Raw genomic sequence first — 18,789 nt, 5'->3', positions numbered from 1 at the left:
TTATCAATACTGTTTGTAAGTACGTCATGCTTTTCTAATAACTTTACGCTCGTTATTCAAGTATTTTCGAGCAAGAGTTAATATTATTCAAGCTTTGAACACCCTAGTGGGAAAGGCTAACGTTCATGTAACTTTTAAGTCTCTCAAGACTCTAAACATACTTGTGATATGTCATGTGACCTTGTAGATCTCGCTACTTGGCGTACACCATACCAAAGTCATGCTACTTATTTTAATTGAGATTGTGAAAGCAAATATGCTATATAAAGATTCAATGATTATGCTGTCTCAGGAAAATTTACAATCTTTTTAGAGTTTGAATAGAATTAGAAATAATTGGACGTCCTCAATTCAGGATCAACTTAGTTAATCTTTTTTGAAATGAAAAGTGATCATTACATCGACATGTTCCAGTTGCCCGAACATCAAACAAAAACTTTAACATTATAGTAATTACAGTGATTCTTCAAATAATGAATGTGCTTTTTATTTCTCTGTAAAACGGTTCGTGATAAACGTTATAATTACCAACTTACTCTTCAAATACGTCGAATGGTTTATTTTTATCTACTAGCAAAATAATAAGAATAATGTTTAAAAAAACACCAGATTGTTAAATACTTGGACAAATTATATCTAATTACATCAAGATGATAATCTAAAGTTTGATGTTTCTTATAATTATGATGTGACAAAACATTGTTATATAAATAATTTTATTTAGAGCAAAGCAATTAATTTTTGATTTACATATTATCAATAAGTTATGAATGCAAAATAGCTCATCATTGCATTAGAAAGTAAACAATATATGCACAATGTTAAAAAATGGAACTGCGCTTTCATTCACGTTTGAGTATTAAATAACATCTTGCTTCAAAACTCATTATAAATTTAAATGATAACAAATAACTTGATTGATTTTACTTCCTCTGATATTATGGTGGTTTTTATTGTGTTAATATTTATTGAATTTTAATTATAGAATATTTAATATTGATTGATCGATATTATTATTTATTAAACCAGTTTTATGATGATAAATTAAAAATCTTCTTTTGTGTGTCGGAGATCTTTTGCGATTCAAATAATTTTACTGGAGAACTCACAGTCATGCGCAATAACTTCGGATATGATCGGGTGTAGTCGGTAATTCGCAACTGTTTCGGCTAATTTCACAAGTAAAAACGTAATTAGTATTTCATCCGTACATTATTGTGTGTAAAACAGGTAGATAGTGTTATAATTATCTCTTTTTTTCTCTCTTTTTAAATGTTTCCGAGTAATTCTTGAAGTGTGAGATAAATCAAAAAAAAGGGATGAAAGAAAATACTTAGAAATCTAAACATTAAAAAAGGTTAAAATATATTTTCCCATTACATCAAATGAAAAAATGAAAATGTAATTACATAAAAGAATAGAATGACAATAGGATTAAAAATTATATACCAATGTAAAGGACAGATATCATTTTTTAATTTATTCATGGTCACGAGATCAATATTTTAAAACCTGTATTTAAGAATTAAAACCTGTTAATTTAATGTCAAAATATTAGACTATAATTATTTGTACATATATTTTGTTGCTTATTTAGGTCCAATCTATTAAGAGGGAAATTGTTTGATTATGAAAGCACATGGGTTTGCGAAAATTTGAAGAAGACGCCAAGATGCAAAAAGAGATAAGCCGTGAACGTGCTGTCATCTAGTGCGTGAAAGCCTATATGCAAGGGCAGTTTTACTCCAGACAGCTGACAAATGTTCATTGTCATTGACACGGTCGTTGATTCCACTAAAACGTGGGCCTTGTTTTCGTTCAAATCACGGAATAGGTAGTGCTTGTGATTAATCAAGGTTATGATTCTATGCACGTGAAAAAAAATAACGACATCAATCTTTTTAGTCAATCTATAATTGGCTTAAGCCTGAACAAGTGTTGTTCATCACAGATGAAACATTGATTCTCTTAGACGTTCAAGCGCGTTTGATTGAGTTGGTACATCATAGTCAAATAACAGAGAAGAAAAACACCTTATTTCTTATCATAAATCGTACTACCAGGCTGTTATCACTGAGAATAGTAATGGTGAGTAAATAGAAAGTTTACATACTTCTAATCCCATGCGTTCATTCACATTAATGATTTATGTCAACTCAAATATCTTGAGACAGTAGTATTATATGTACAAAAGATGAATCATATTTTGTTTAATCGTTATATTTATATATATATTGACTCTTTCTTGAAAGCCACTTCCAGAATAGATAAAAAATAAATAGTTTATGTTTAAATAATTTTTAACCTTTGCTGTTAACGGCCAATATTTTTTTCAAAATGTCTGCAAATAGTTAAATAAAATTTGATTAATTCAATCAACATTTTGGATGCATAATGATTATATTCAAGTAAACTTGAGATAAAGATATTCCAGTAATATTCTTTCAAAATACAACTCTTTAAATATTTGTGTATGTTAATAAAAGATATGTTTAGTCATTTAGTATTTTTATTACGAAATTTTGAGAATATTTTCAAGGAAAATCAATTAACAACGCTATATATTAAGTAATCAAATTATTTCTATCACATGTAGATAAACGAATAATAAGACTAAAATAAATAACTGGTTTTCATAATGAAAAATTTTCAACCAATAATTTACACTAGTAATTTCATATATTTTTTGAGTAATAAAGTATTTAACACTGTCAGAAGAGAAAGAATTCTTGAAATAAAACAGTGGGAAACATGACTAAATACATAATGGAGTAGTTTTGACAACTTAATAACGAAGCAGATAAATACTGAGCCTAATTATTGTGACGTATTGGCAAATGGTATTTTTAAAATTCACATTAATAACAAATGAACGATGAGTTATTTTTAAATTCAATCCAGTTTTTGCTTTGAATAATCAATAGAATTATTTTTTTGTGAATCCATATTCATGCTTGTAAAATTTACATTTATTCCTTAAACATTTGAATTCATGTTACAATTTATAATTTGATTTTTGTGTTTTTATAATTAATTGAAAAAACAAAATTCTAAATTTGATGATAAGGTATAAAATCAAAAATTTTATTGACTTAAAAGAAGAAACACATGGTAATAAGTTGGATAAGTACAATTTACGATATGACAAACTGATAAAAACCAAGAAGTACACACAATGAACCACCTGACCCACTAAAAATAACCCAAGTGTCTACTGACGACGTGCTTTAAGCAGAATTTTACATGAGTACAAAAAAATAATAAAGAAAAATCGCCTTTCTTATTCTGCTTAGCTATATGTTCTCTATACTTAACTTGGTGGTTATTTTATGACTAAAATTCACGTGATAAATTAGGGTAATAGATGTAGGCACAATGTAAAATTTAAATAAACTCAGGTGAAGCCGAGAAAACTCTTACGTGAGGGCGAAGGGCCAATGAAAATGACAAGATTCGCCATCATAACCAGGAGAGCAAGACGATGTGCTCGAGAAAAACGACTTCGTGCCAAAGGTATCCATTTATTGAAATAAAAGTGTGAAGCTTTTCTACAATATATTTGCGCTACTCACCACCATCATCTTTACATCAAAAATAAATTATAACCACTTTTAAATATTTTTGGTAGTTGCAACAATAATCAAACATATTAATAAATAAGTAATCTACTAATTATTATTTATTAGCTATATAGAATTATTAATAATCGAGAATAAAATACCTTACTCCATTAAAACTTATTGTGAATAATAATTTATATACCTAGTAAATTTTTCAGTTTTTACTGCATGAGAATGATGATTTTTATACGACATGCAGTTTCGATAATCTAACAAATTGTTTGTTGAAGCCAAGAAAAATTGGATGCAACATATAAATTTTACGTGACATAATATACATTTTGATGAAAAATTGCGTCTATGTCATGAATGATAAATTTGTTAACAGAAAAAAAAAAAATAACAAGTTTTATTAAAGTGAAAAGGGATATTTTTATGTTCACTAAATTCTGATATGAAGCTTCCAGAGATAACGAAAATTTCATTTTCATATTTCTCCGTTGACATGAAAAAGATTTGTCTTCAATCAATCCCAGAGCTCTCGTCAGTTGCGGGAAAAATTTTGTCTATAATTGATTTTACTTCACGTCCTGTCTTTTTATTCAATTATCTTCCTTATTTTCTTTTTCTTTTACAACATTATTAACTGAATCCCTCTGGAATAAAAGATTAAACGTATAAGTTTTCCAATAAATTATATTTCTAATTAAACTAACAAAGTGTGTATTTATATTTCATATAATATACAACTGAAATCCAATAATGCTTGGCTCAACTTTTTGATACGAAATGTCTATAAAATTCCATTAAATTGACAGCAAAGATCTCATGTGACTCCTTTAAGAGTACAAAAGCGTCATTCAATGTTTGACGAACGTGTTCCACTTACACCTCCTATTGTTCTTAGTAAAATAAAAATCAAAACATTGTTTCAGTGTTGAGGATGCTGTCGCAGAAACGTGCAGAGGCAGATGCTGAGGGTGGAGGTGGTGGAGGTGATGGTGCTGTGACACCAGGAAGTATTTCCAATGGTGAGACGACAAAGGAATTTCTGTTAACTGGTAGAACTGGAAGAAGGAATGCAATGCCCGATATTCTAAGTCAACACGCCGAGACTGGAACGGCAAATTTACCCTCTCGCCTTGACGCTCTTTCTATTGATTCACAGCACGGTAAAATAATAATTAAATTTCATTTATTCTACCTTGAAAATAACAAAAAAATAGAGCCAAAATAAAGTATAATTTTATTTTATTGTTAATCAAATATAAAATTGGTAAATATAATTCTGTCATATGCATGAAGTTATGAATAAATTAAACTGATGATATTATAAGTAAATAAAACAATTAGGTCAATGCAAGTCCCTTTATTTAATGACATAATCGTTATTGAAGACAAGTATGAATTAAGAAACAGCCTTCATAAAAAAAAATTAAATAAATAAAAGATTATTTCTTAACATATAAATCATTCTTTTAAAGTTTATCAATTGGAATAAATTTGATAAAAAAATCTTCTCCTTTAGCTTTTCTATCCTTATCAAATTATCTATTGAATTTTTCCTTAAGGACGTAATTCAATGAACAAATTTATTCTTCGATAATATACGTCGATATTCGAAACCACAAAATAAAATCCCATTACTTTAAAACTATTTTGCATTCTGCATTTATTTATTTAATAGTTAGAACTGTTATTTCCTGTAAAATAATTATAATTGATGCAATTATTTTTAACATTGTTAATTGTGGTTAGTAATTACATTTAATCGTTTCCGGATTCTAGATCAACCAGGCACGAGTGAAATGGACCAAGCAGGACCATCGACATCTCAAGAACAGATGGGTTGACGCAAGAAGGAATTAACTTTCATGATAATTATCTAAGATTTTCATCTGCTTGTGACTGGAAGATCAGTTTCGTTACTTAATCTATTTATAGACTCCAAGATGATAACATAATTATATTGTTATCATCTATCAAGCAGGATGAGAACTGAGACTGCAATGAGAAAGAAAAAAAAAAACAAAGAATATTATTTTTCATCGAGATATTACCAAGGTTAGAGGAAACTGAATATGTAAATAATCATGTAAGCACTACAAAAAATAAGTAACTATTGTGTGATATTGAATCAATTATTTTTAACAGAAAAGTTTTTAAATATTATTGCGGAAATTTACATAAAGAATTAATGGTTACATATTTGTTTTAAAAATCTGCTGGTGCAGATCTATTAATTGTAAAGGATTTTTTGTATTTTCGATGATAAATATTGTGTATTAACCTCGTATTGTTATAAAAATACGAATAAGTCACTAAGGTAATTAATTGTCAATATTTCTACGGTTAACAATGGAAATTTCATTGACATAACGAATTGATTAGTCAGTAGAATAATATTATTACTTGCAAAAATTGTACAAATGCTGAATCTCATTTTTATTGTATTTTTTTTTTTTATTTTTTTTAAAATCTAATTTTTTATATTCATCATATTCATTTCAATAGTATTAAAGCTGTGGTTTAAAGATATTATTGCACTGTCAAATGGAAGAGACCGCACAAAAATAATACATTAGATGAAAATTAATAATAGAACTTTATATTCAATAATGTAAAATTAACTATCATGTTAAAAATTTACGTGACTCAGAGGTTGTTACATAAATGAAGGACCCACGTTGAGTAAAACTATTTTTACGTATTGATCGCGTCAATAAAATCATCAGTAGAAGTTGTATGTATTAAATGTATACGAAAAAGTTGTAAGAAATAATTATAAATACCACAGCTAAAACGAATTCATCTTTAAAATGTTTTTTTATAAACAATAATTATTTACTTTTATTACTCTAGTCAATTGTAGTATTTTATTAAAGCGAATCGATATTATTTTATAATCTCATTAATTACTCCAATCCTAAAAATAATGTGCTCTCTTTTTTAAAAAAAAAAACAAGAACTTTTGATTGTTCTTCGTTAAAATCAATGACTCGATAGACTACTTTACAAACACACATGGATTTTTATAGCCTCTGGAGAATACATATAACAAATTGTAGTAAATGTGTCAAATAAACATGTTTTTATATAAAATGATAATGGACTTTGTTTTTTACGACAGCATGCTTGTAAAATGTCACATATATTTCTCTACTCATAAAAAATACTATTGTTTCATTGTCCTTCAAATTTATTTTTTCTCCAACAACTATCAAATAGTTTAATGGGCGTAGCCTGTACATGAAGAAACCGATTTATTGAAATTTTCTACTATGGAATAAAATAGTTGAAACGAATCAAGCAAGGGATAGAAAATAATATAGGAAGTCATAGATATTAGTTTTATATTTGATGAAAAATCAATGTTAGATATAGAGTTGAAATACTATTCAGTAACTTTATAGAATTACTCTTTTGATAGAATATTGATTAAAAATAAATTATAGAAGTTAATTTTATATCACTTCAATTTCCATTAGAGCTTTAATTTTTTATTGTATAAATAATTACATCAATACTAAGAAATCAAAAAAAATGCATGATAGACTACTCATAATTCTCAATCATTATTTTAATAAAAAAAACTACTAATAGATGGTTCAAGAGATTTAAATAACGTAAGATAACGATTAAGGATTAATTTTAATGTTAAATAAATATTGAATATCTAAAGATCAAAGAATTGTTGTGAAATTATTAATAAAACTATGGTTTATCAGTGTTTGCGATGAGATACTGGATGCGATTAGAAAGAGATACCACTCCAGCTGCTCTCATTTACAATTCACAGTTAACTATTACTTACATTAGAGAATACGTTATTACTCATATCACGTTAAGTGTGAGTTTGCAGATGTCATTTTTATGTTCAATGTACAATAACATGCTAGGCCAGGTCATCATGAGCGTCAATCGTTGCGTGAATCAATTTCTGAGAGTTCTGATATACACCAGAAATATTATCAATCCATTCTACCTTCGGCTTCTTTGGTTTTGGTGTTTAAAGTATTGCTCTAATCAATTACTCAATAACTAATATTTATTTTTTCAGCAGTTACTAATTCTGATCAAAATTTATTAACCGAATTATTGAATAAAATGGCTACAAAAACTATTGAAGAAAAAGCTATTAAACCAGCTTTCATAGCAGCTGAAATAAAAAACAAGCAAGTATATTTAGTACAAGAAGAACGATTACACCATTGAACAGAATAGAATAAACAATTCTTTTTATGTACACCTGTCTATTACTTTAACTGACAATTATTAAACTCTTTTTCTCCTGAGCTATCACAGAACTTTGATGATGATACTTTGAAATAACGAAGTACTCGATTAAACAAATAATTCGTAGATCTATCAAGATGTAAATTGTGGTCATTCGTTTTATTTTCTATTCAGAAACCTTAGACCATTATTCATACATCTGTTCTGATCTGTGGTGTATTCACTTTCGATCATCTACTAGAAAAATACTCTTTCAATAATAATATTTCAACTTTTGTTTTTATTAATTTATTATCATAATCCAAATTGTCGAGTCATTTCTAGAGCTTTTTCCTATGATTCATCGCTGGGCAAGTGGAATCCCCGGACAAGTCAAATGATACAACCTGAAAGTAAGAATTATTGATTCTATTATTAATCAAAAATTCGCCTAAATTTTCAGTATGTTTAGTTAATAAATCATTTGAATAGTCTTTGAATAAATAAATCTCCATATTTAATAATTAAATCAATTAGTGCGGAACTCAGGATGCCCTATGCAAAATGCTGATAGTCTTCATGTTGCTCTCAGACCCGTTATTTATCTTGCACAATGTTTCGCTCTCTTTCCTGTAAATGGAATCAATTCAAAAGATACTTCAGGTCTCAGGTAAGTTGGGAATTATTTAAAAAAGTTTTTAACACAAACATTGATTTCTGAAATTTCACTAACAGATTTACCTGGAGAAGCTTCAAAATATTATATGCAGCTGTAGTATTGGGAATGTCAATTTTTTTAGCAATTGCCAGTACCGTTCGTTTATTTTCATCAGAATTTCATACAACTAAAATGAGTAAAGTATTTTTTAAATGTTTATTTATTTAAATAAAAGTTTTATGACTAAATGAATAAATTTCTCTTTAGCAACACTTGTATTTTCTATAACTACTTGCTTGACAAGTATAATCTTTCTAAGACTTGCTACAAAATGGCCAGAATTTGCAAGTTCTTGGGAAAAAGTTGAACGTGAATTAGCAACTCGTCATCGTCGTCCTCCTAAATTTAACTTAACTACCAGATTTAAAACTATCACTGCTATTATCATGATTTTAGCTGTCGGTAAATCATTGAAGTTGATTAACTGAGATTGTAATTCAAATTAAATTAGAAACTATTCCTAAAATAAAATAATCAATATGCAATTTCAGTTGAGCACACCTTTTCTCTTGCTTCGGGATACATAAGTGCAACAGAATGTGCAAATTATCGAGGTGACAAAAATATCGCTGCAGTTTATTACAAAACCCAATATCCTCAAGTGTTTAATCGAACATCTTACGCATTATGGAAAGGAATTATAGTTCAATTTGGTCATGTATTTAGTACATTCTCATGGAACTTTATGGATCTATTTATAATTCTTTTAAGTACAGCTTTGACTTATCACTTTAGTCAACTCAATGATCGTTTAAATTCTGTTAAGAATAAGGTAAAATATGTACCTAAAAATTTCATTAAAATTTATCATTTTCTGTTTGTTAAAAATAAACAAAAAGTAACTAGATAATTATTTGTTTTATTTTTAGACAATGCCTGAGTGGTGGTGGTCCCACGCAAGAATCGATTACAATAATCTTGCCAATCTAACTCGACAAGTTGATTCTTATATCTCCGTCATTACCCTTTTATCTTTTGGCACGGATCTTTATTTTATCTGCCTCCAGCTGATGTATTCATTTGAGTAATTACTCTTTTCACATTACATAGAAAATTTTATTCATTTGTTGAGATCTATTTTTTCAAAAGTTAATGTTTTAGCCGAATATCTACAAGTGTTATGAGAACAATCTATTTATGTTTTTCTTTTGGATTTCTTCTTGCAAGAACTACTGCTGTTTGTTTATCAGCAGCTGCTGTTCATGATGAATCTGTGCTTCCTGCACCAGTTCTTTATAGTGTTAATGCCGCCAGTTATTCCACTGAGGTAATTTTCATCATTTAAGTATGATTGTTTTAGAATTTATTATCTATCAATCAATAATCTTTCAGGTTATACGATTTTTAACACAAGTAACAACTGACTTTATTGGTTTAACTGGCATGAAGTTTTTTTCAATTACTAGAAGTTTTGTTCTTACAGTAAGTGAAGTGTAGTTATCTTGCTATTAAATTTATTTCCCTGATCTAATTCAATATTTATTAGGTTGCAGGAACTATCGTTACATACGAAATTGTTCTTGTACAATTTAGTGCAGTTCAACAAGCATCACATATAAATATCACCAACGCTTGTGAGGTGAAGTAGCTGTCATCGAAGCGCATCATATTTTTCATCAGTTTTCAAAACTCGCCTTTTGTCATTTTTCTTCTGTTATCATGAAGCATTTTTGCTTCGTCACAATTTCTACTTTTTTGCAATTTTTCTTCGCTATTTTTTCTAATTATGAATCTGATCTAGTCTTCTTCATCATAGTTCTGTGTCACTATCCTATACTTAAGACCAACTGTTGAATTTTCTTCTTCTATTTTTCTCTCTCTCTTCTTCTTCTTCCTCTTCTTCTGCATCGACTGCCAAATTGACTATGTTTGTTATCTATTTTCTTCTATCTCCAATTCGATTCTATTCTTTTTAGTACGAGATGGAATTTGAATTGCACATCTAAGAAGGACATTGTATCAATCACAACCAACCATTGATCATAAGGAGTATTGAATCAGTCACAGCCAACCATTCATCATAAGAAATGAATGTAACCTCACATTTTTCATCAATTTTTATGGTTATTGAGGGTTTAACCTCTTTCGTATCGGCAGGGTGGAGAATAAAATTGTTATATCTATAAAAAACCGTATGAAGATGAGAAATTTTATGGAAAAAACATCAGTTTTATTTATCATATCATATGTCTGTTACTCCAGAATTTCAAGGTCGAAAAACGACGTAACATAAATTGATGAATGTATGTAAAAAATTTTATCTGACCATTATCTTATTAACTTAAGAATTTTTTAATGTTTTAGAAAGCGCAGTATTGTATCCAGGGAGACGAGCGTGTGTAAATTAATGGGGACTGCATATAAAAAACATAGTAATCATAATCACTTGCTGCATGATAAAAAATTTTATTTTTTATTATGATACAACATAAACAAATTAAAAGATTATCTCTGGCATTCACATAAAAAAGCTTACCAATACTTTTCATTTATGCATAGCGACGTCGAATTGTAAAAGTACAATTTCATAAGTAGCAATTGCACCAGCAACCTGTGTAATTAAAATGCTAAATTAATCGTTAGAGTGAAAATATCTGACATCTCCGTTGTTATGTAGAGTTATTAAAATATTTGTTATTTATTTCAAAATTTTTAAAATAAGTGTAATGATCATAGAGTAAAATGTGTAACTATTGACAAGTTAGAACTAGCTATTTACTTTTATTTGGTTTCAAATAATCTAACTCATAAATATTAGATTTTTGAATATCTAGAACAATATCCTTGTCAATAGTTGTATTCTTTACACTGATTTTTTGTGACTGTTGTTGAATTATATGAATAAAGAACTGTCCAAAAATAATTTATGAATATTTATAATTAATAAACAATGCTTACCGCAAGCATGAATTTTCGGGTGATGGAAAAAAACTTTAAACCTGTTAGACAAATGTCATCAGTGACAAGTTGAAATTGCAGTCGTTCGGTCTAAAAGATGGTATAATAGTTACTCATCCAGGATAACATTATTGATGCAAGATAATAAATAAAGAAACTAACCTCAATTGTAAAATTGGATCCAGGACAATTATAAAGTACTGGTAGAGCAATTTTACTGTAATCATTGATTCTAGAAGTAAGTAAAATCACAGCTATTGTTCTGCAGACCAAAAAAATGACAGAAAAGTAAAAATAAATTGATCGTAACACTCCAGTCTCATCGAATCTACAAAAGATATGCATGTCATGATCAGCATTCAGCTTTTTTAGGTATCAATAAATATTTAGATATTAATACATACGAGAAACCATTCAAAAGTTGAAGACATATAAAATATAAATTGTTCATAAATGACAGTAAAATGATTGGTGAAATATCACTGTCGACTCTTTTTACTAATGAACTTAGCAAGGCAAAATATTTTCTATATTCATGCCAATCTAATGTAGCAACTTTTTCTTCAGAATAATTCAATAAAACATTATTCAAATACTTATAACGTTCTGCCAAACCTGTTGATATTAGCATAATAAATGCATCTGTGAAGTTCCATGTAAATGTTGCTATGTTGCTGATGATGAATAAAAATATTCCCAGGCTAATATTATAATCAACTAAAGAAAAAGTAAATAACATAAAACAATAAGTATTAATACTAAAAAAAAATGTAATCAATATTTTTTATAACGTTAATAATAGCCAACATTTAATATTGAATCATCAAAGGTCAGAAAAAAATAGAGTTTAATATAATTCTCAAATTCACTTACGACTTGAAAGAATAAAACCATGAGATTTAATAGAATAAATTCTCACATAATCCTCCCAGGTTGTACTTTTATTAAGAGCAGCGATGTCTTTATCTGGTATGTTGACAATAATACTAATAACATGTTCCAAAAGGGCAGTACCCATAATAACAACTGTTATGATCCGAAATTTCCAACGAAGTTTAGGTTTACATGATTTACACCTGCAAGAATTAGCAAATAAACATTAATCATGAATTAAGAAATATAAAAATGCTATTCACATGGTCAAGCAATTGTATTGATAAGTTTTATGGTCAGCTCAATTTTTTAACCTTCCAAGATAAAGCTCCATTGATCGCCATTCTTTTTGGAGTGAAATCCATCGGGGTGATAACCACATGAACATTCCCAAACCGATAAGACTATTTCCATAAAAGATAGCACCTGCTGTTGCTGCTGCAATTCCATCTGTTGGATTATAATAATTAAATTCCAATAACACAGTACAATGCAATATTTTTCAATTAAACTTAAGCAATGAAAATTTTGATTCCTCTAGGAGTTTGATCCATAGTAATGCATATTTTTATATTCTATACTTAGTAGGTAAAGAAAGTAAGGGCTTTTGGTGAGCAATCTCTTCCCAACCATCATTAAATAACAAATTTTGATAAATAATTATTCAACTTACCATTAAGTCCAATTTTATCTGATTTTAAATTTTTAAACATATGCAATATTGATGTGATTGTCATGAAGATCAATAAAACTATCATAATTGCACAGTAAAGAGTTCTGAATGAATATAACTGGAATTGGAGTTTTTGTGGTGAAGATGATCTTATTCCAGAAAGTGGTAATACTCCAAATAATTGAGCTGCTCCTAAAATTGGACCTATTGCACAATGAAAATATTCTGGATCCTATAACACATAGAAATACTATTTCTCTAATTTACTACAATAATTTATTATATAATTTCAATAATCATACACTTTTTGTTGCTTTATCGTTTGTATTTTCTTCAGTTGTTTCCAAACGTGATTTTGCTGCTGATGGCTGGTTGAATGAATAAAACACTGGATTACCAGAGTCTACTTTATTCCGCATCTCCACAAAAGGCCACATTTTCATACTAGTATTTTTTAAAATTCTACTATTTTGATTTATTTCATTGTTCAAAGAATTATCGGTATACAGTACTATACTCATTGTTTTCTGTAGAAACATTTGCTACTAACTGCAGAGAAATATTTATTGTAGAAAATGAATGCTTCATAAAAGAAAAATACAGACAGAGAATGATGATGGAAACCATTACCTGGAAGATCGATCAATGTCGTATGTTTTTAATCTTGTTCATAAACATCATAGTATAATTATTTTACAGGACTTAATAGATATCAAGATTTGAAATTTTTTATATCATATTAATTCATTATACTTTATATTTAATTATAATTGAAATAATTTTTTTTTATCAACAGTTTATAATTTGATGTTTGAAGCTAATACACTGCATAAAAGTTTTTTGAAGACTAACTCTTTTAGAATTGAAATTTAACTGCCTGATTAACTTCTAGTTTCGTACTTATCTATGCACCTGCGCTCTTTAAATATACATAGGATTAAATACACTTTGTATTATTCACAAATACAAAAGTAAGTACAATGTGCTTGTATTTTGAATTTCCTATGGATAATGCACTGACGAGTATTTATTTAAGCTTCAATGAAACTATTATCTAGCATGAAATAGTTGTATACTTCATCTTTCTATTTTAAGAAATTAATGAACGATTGAATAATTCAAAGTAAAGAATAGCATCTACGCAGTAATAACAAATTCATTTTTTAATTTATAAGAACAAAAAAGAAATAAAATTCAAGTGTATTAATAAAATAAAAATGATTCAATAATAATGACTTTACTATTTTTGATGATGAAAATATTTAAATTTTTTTTATTGCTTATTGTTGAAAATGAATACTGCAAAAAATTAATGTGATATTAATAAGATAAAATGAATGTCTAATAAAAAAATTACTAAGTTTATGTATTATGCCATAAATTTTCTTAATTTGGAAGTTTTGAGTATAAAAAAATATCTCATGAATAAATAGAATCATAAATTATGCTACCCTTCTTAATAGCTCAGAGATGACTTAACATATTTAACAAATTAATTAATGACAGCCAACATAAAAATAATTGAAATAATTACTCTTTATCCGATAAATAACATTATTTTTATTGTGGCAGAGTATAAATGAATTAAAAGATTATATTTTGGATAAAATTTTTACAAGTTCATTGAGTTTTCATTGATTCATAGCCACGTTGAATTGTAGTAAAACAACTTCATATGTAGCAATAGCACCAGCGACCTAAGTAATTTATTCAAAAGATTAAAGTAAACAAACATTAAGAAAAAAATTTTTTTTTCAATGAGATCATAAAAATATAAATAATTAATGAGTACTCGTAAAAGAAAATCATTTACCGCAAGCATAAAATTTCGAGTAATGGAAAAAAACTTTAATCCTGTTAAACAAATATCATCACTTGTGAGCTGGAATTGTAATCGTTGAATCTACAAACCATAACACAAAGATAATTAATCATTCACGATCATATTAATAATTCTAAAAAAGTAAACAGGTCAAACCTCGATGGTATAATTCGATCCAGGACAATTGTAGAGTACTGGCAGCACAATCTTGCTTTGATCATTTATCCTAGCAGTAAATAAAGTCACAGCAACTGTTCTTCCGACGAGAAAAGCAAAAGAAAAAAAAAAGTATACTGAATTTAACAGTCCATTATCTTCAATCCTATTGTAAAAATATTCATCAGTCATCATCAATATCATTAACAAATATTGTAATAATATTCTGTATTTAAAACTTACGATAAGCCATTTAAAAGTTGAAGACAAATAAAATATAAGTTATTAACAAATGATAGTAAAATAATTGGAGAAATATCATTATCTGTCCGTTTTACTAATGCACTAAGAGAGGCATAATATTCTCTAAACTCACGCCAATCTAAATTCGCAATTTTTGTATTGGAGCTCTTCAGTAAAATATGATTTAGGCGTTTATATCTTTCTGCTAAACCCGTTGATACCAACATGATAAATAAATCCGTAAAATTCCATAGAAAAGTAGCAATTTTGCTTATTATAAATAAAAATAAACCCAGTCCAATATTATAATTAACTGCATTAAATAATCATTATTATAAATCTTTTCTAGTTTGATTTAACTGAAATATTAAATATACTTACAAGTAGTTAGTACAAAACCATGCGAATTGATTGTATAGATTCTTAAATAACTTTTCCAAGTGGCATTTTTCTCTAAAGCCGCTACATCTTTTTCAGGTACATTATTAATAATACTAAGAATATGTTCAATAAGTGCAATACTCATGACAATGATTGCTATCAATTTAAATTTCCAACGTAGTCTAGGTCTGGATTGTTTACACCTACATCGAAAAATAATCAACATAGATTATCAGATCGCATGGACATGTATCTCGTTAGAACTTTTATAAACCAATATATTTGCGATTATGATTAATAATGTATAATGGAATATCACGAATACGCAACTGGTGTATGTTAATCATAGAAAAAAAGAAAGTATTAAAGTAATGATTATGTTCACACGATTGTAATACTGATATTGATTGATAAGTTTTATGGTCAGCTCAATTTTTTAACCTTCCAAGATAAAGCTCCATTGATCGCCATTCTTTTTGGAGTGAAATCCACCGGGGGGATAGCCACATGAATAACACTAAACCAAAAAGACTGTTACCATAGAAGATGGCACCTGCTGTTGCAGCTCCAATCCCACCTATAAGTATCATAAAATATTTCAACAAATTGGAATGATACTTTTTAGTGATATATTCTTAATTGAATACTAAATACTTAATTATTACCATGTTTGCCAAATGTATCAGCCCTTAATGTTTTTATCATATGCATTAAAGATACCACTGCCATAAATATTAATAAAAACATAATAAAAAAACTGTAAAGAGTTCTAGAAGAACGTAAATTGAAACTGAGTTTCTTGGGTGAAGACGACCTTATTCCGGAAAGTGGTAGTACTCCAAATAGTTGAGCTATTCCTAAAATTGCTCCCATGGCACAATGAAAACATTCTAAGTCCTGTAGAAAAATACAAGTTATTTTTTCATTTAATCAAAATATTATCGTTTAAATTTAGTTGATTTAAAAATAAAGTTAAACACATTACATTCTCTAAATCACTACGTCGACTGTTTATTTCACTTCTCTCTAAGAATGGCTTCACTATTCTATTCGAATTAGTTGATGGTTGGTGAAAAGAACAAAGAACTGGTTCAGTAGTTTCTTCTTTAGATGTAATCTCCAAGAAAGGCCAAATTTTCTGGTTCACACTTCTTCCAGTAATGTTACGCCGAGTTTTGTCATCATTAGGAGTCTCTTTAGGATTTAACATCATACCCACTATCTATTTTACGTGGATATATTCAACTAACTAAAAAGAGTTTACTGTGAAAATTGATTGTAGAATAAAAAGAAATAAACTATAAAAAAAAATGATGGTGCGAAATATTACCTACAGTATGGATAGTATCGCATTCGTTAATTAATTATGAAGAGGTGTGACGGTTATGATCTCTACCACGTTGAACTTGATAGAAAAATAGTGATACCTGAGCTGATTAATGAAAAAATCAAAAGATAGTTTCATTTATTTGTACTTGTAATTATCTAAAAGATCATGAGGAAAGTTATCTTATTAAAATACATACCATTTTTGTAAGAATTAGTTTATGTTATTCTATTAAGATTGAATGTTTGTTTTGAAAAATTGTTTCAAGTTCTATTTTAAAAAAGTTAAAAGTTAATTATTCACGTACAAAAATGAAAATGAAAAAAATCTTATAAATAAAAAATAAACATTTAATTATAATAATTAAATAAATTTATTTTTTTATCATAGAAAATATTTAAAAGAAAAGATATTTGAAGGAAGTTAACTCTTCTACATTTGAAGCAAAACTGTTTGAGTTTAGATCTCATGCTCATCTGCGCACCTGCGCTCTATAAAATGCATGTAGAATCAGATAGATTCTATATCATTTACAAATACAATTATAAATTATAATTCACTCGTGTTTTAAATTTTCTACGGATAATATGTGGACAGTTGTTTATCACAATGTCTAGGAAACTTTTGTCTAATCCTGAGGAAATTGTGTATTATATCTTTCAATTTTAAATATAAATAATTTATTCACTCTGATTTCCAGATCATGCAATTAAACTATCAATAGATGAATAAACTTATGAATAATACCTATATATTTGTTTTATTTTTTATAAATTAATACATTATTGAGTGTTGTAGTCTACCACATAGCACGTTGAAGTCCCGATATTGTATTATAATCTATCATACGTCTAAATATAAAACGGGACAATCTCCATCTATATACAACTCCACGAGGTCGAGATGTCAGTGCACATCTTTTTGTTAATTGAAATTGACAAGTAGTTCTCGGAATTTTTTCATTATATAATGCATCAGCTTCAGCCTATTAAAAAAATTATCATTTGTAAACTTATATTTTTATGAATATTTAATATTTCTGATAATAAAGCAACGTACAATAATTTCTGGCGGTAAAATTTCTGGACATCTTTTCAAAGCCATTATTCGAGGACGTAGAGCAGCATACTCTGCATGAGTTTTCCTTCTTTTAACATCTCTTAACATTCTGGCATCTATATATTTATCTTTTCGGTAAACCCATAAATCATGTGGAGCATCAGTTTTTGATTTAATCGTTGGAACCGGGATACTAGTGTTGTCAGATTTATTCCTTAAAAGCTGTACCTAATAAATAAAAGTTCCATAGGTTATATTTACCGTGTGTACAATCATGGTTAAAGAAAAATAATTGTTTAATAAAAAATTCTAATGAACAAATCTAACACTTGTCACTATTAAATAACTTATTAGAATAGTTAGATTGTATAAACAGAAAGACAGTATTTGTATGTAAAACAAAATTGAGGTTAGGATAACTTTTTGATATATTTAAAACTATAGAATTGATTATTGTTTAAAAAAATTAAACAATATTTAAAAAAAACAATTTTCTAAATAATTAGTAAGACTTACAGGGAATGTCCGTGTATTAAACAATGAAAATTTAACACAATTCTTCATGAACGATGTCAACCCGGCCATGTTTAATCTACTATATAGCTGATCAACTACGAAGCTCAAGAAAATGTACTGTGTAGATCAATATAAAAAAAATGGAACTCTAATTTTATTAGGTTCTTATATATTTTTTTTAAAATTAAGTAGACATAATTTATTTCCAGCTTCGCTTTTATTGGTTTTCAGACGATTTTAATTCCACCTTATTATATATATGTACAGCATACTGCCACAATTAATTATCAATTATCAGAAGAATGTATGAAAATTTTTTCTTCAAATTGTTAGCATTATAAAATTGAG

The 18,789-nt window shown here is 27.8% G+C and overlaps 4 protein-coding genes across 10 annotated transcripts; 2 read left to right on the top strand and 2 right to left on the bottom strand.

Annotated features, from left to right (window-relative positions):
• Positions 1-1,168: 1,168 nt before the first annotated feature.
• LOC118074102 (uncharacterized) lies at positions 1,169-6,665 on the top strand. 3 transcript variants are annotated; one of them, XM_035095018.1, is made up of 6 exons: positions 1,169-1,230; positions 1,598-1,834; positions 1,906-2,088; positions 3,399-3,513; positions 4,496-4,732; positions 5,349-6,665. In XM_035095018.1, the coding sequence occupies exons 3-6, from the start codon at positions 2,086-2,088 to the stop codon at positions 5,411-5,413; spliced, it is 420 nt and encodes a 139-aa protein (XP_034950909.1). In that variant the 5' UTR covers positions 1,169-1,230; positions 1,598-1,834; positions 1,906-2,085; the 3' UTR covers positions 5,414-6,665. The 3 variants fall into 3 exon arrangements, with proteins under 3 accessions (XP_034950909.1, XP_034950906.1, XP_034950908.1); XM_035095015.1 differs by having other exon boundaries at positions 1,598-2,088; XM_035095017.1 differs by having other exon boundaries at positions 1,220-1,357; positions 1,598-2,088.
• Positions 6,666-8,013: 1,348 nt separating this feature from the next.
• Positions 8,014-10,951, top strand: LOC118073338 (gustatory receptor for sugar taste 64f-like). Of its 5 annotated transcripts, none has more exons than XR_004691098.1 (11): positions 8,014-8,188; positions 8,313-8,445; positions 8,511-8,629; positions 8,701-8,895; positions 8,985-9,265; positions 9,363-9,517; positions 9,595-9,760; positions 9,826-9,915; positions 9,980-10,072; positions 10,410-10,704; positions 10,798-10,951. XR_004691098.1 is itself a non-coding variant. In XM_035093770.1 (10 exons), exons 1-10 carry the CDS (start codon positions 8,173-8,175, stop codon positions 10,834-10,836), a joined length of 1,287 nt encoding a protein of 428 aa, XP_034949661.1. In that variant the 5' UTR covers positions 8,014-8,172; the 3' UTR covers positions 10,837-10,951. The 5 variants fall into 5 exon arrangements, 2 of the variants coding, with proteins under 2 accessions (XP_034949661.1, XP_034949685.1); XR_004691097.1 differs by having other exon boundaries at positions 10,410-10,736; XR_004691099.1 differs by having other exon boundaries at positions 9,980-10,736.
• On the bottom strand, positions 10,916-17,207 carry LOC118072751 (uncharacterized). Its single transcript, XM_035092855.1, is given in 18 exon segments — positions 10,916-11,044; positions 11,392-11,481; positions 11,554-11,719; positions 11,796-12,108; positions 12,265-12,467; positions 12,579-12,714; positions 12,938-13,169; positions 13,240-13,479; positions 14,554-14,634; positions 14,751-14,840; positions 14,916-15,081; positions 15,159-15,471; positions 15,540-15,742; positions 15,981-16,116; positions 16,205-16,436; positions 16,525-16,788; positions 16,870-16,971; positions 17,066-17,207. Coding segments are annotated over 16 exon segments (2,895 nt in total). The 5' UTR covers positions 16,753-16,788; positions 16,870-16,971; positions 17,066-17,207; the 3' UTR covers positions 10,916-10,978.
• Positions 17,208-17,600: 393 nt separating this feature from the next.
• On the bottom strand, positions 17,601-18,617 carry mRpS14 (mitochondrial ribosomal protein S14). Its single transcript, XM_035093760.1, has 3 exons — positions 18,442-18,617; positions 17,926-18,153; positions 17,601-17,851 (listed from the first exon to the last, which is right to left on the bottom strand). The coding sequence occupies exons 1-3, from the start codon at positions 18,508-18,510 to the stop codon at positions 17,666-17,668; spliced, it is 483 nt and encodes a 160-aa protein (XP_034949651.1). The 5' UTR covers positions 18,511-18,617; the 3' UTR covers positions 17,601-17,665.
• Between the last annotated feature and the right edge of the window lie 172 nt (positions 18,618-18,789).

The sequence above is a fragment of the Chelonus insularis genome, unplaced genomic scaffold (assembly GCF_013357705.1).
Source record: "Chelonus insularis isolate UGA/USDA-ARS -01 unplaced genomic scaffold, ASM1335770v1 contig_131_pilon, whole genome shotgun sequence".
In the NCBI taxonomy this organism is placed as follows: Eukaryota; Metazoa; Arthropoda; class Insecta; order Hymenoptera; family Braconidae; genus Chelonus; species Chelonus insularis.
Note: the sequence above shows the minus strand (reverse complement) of the source record. Positions and strands in the feature narration are given on the sequence as shown.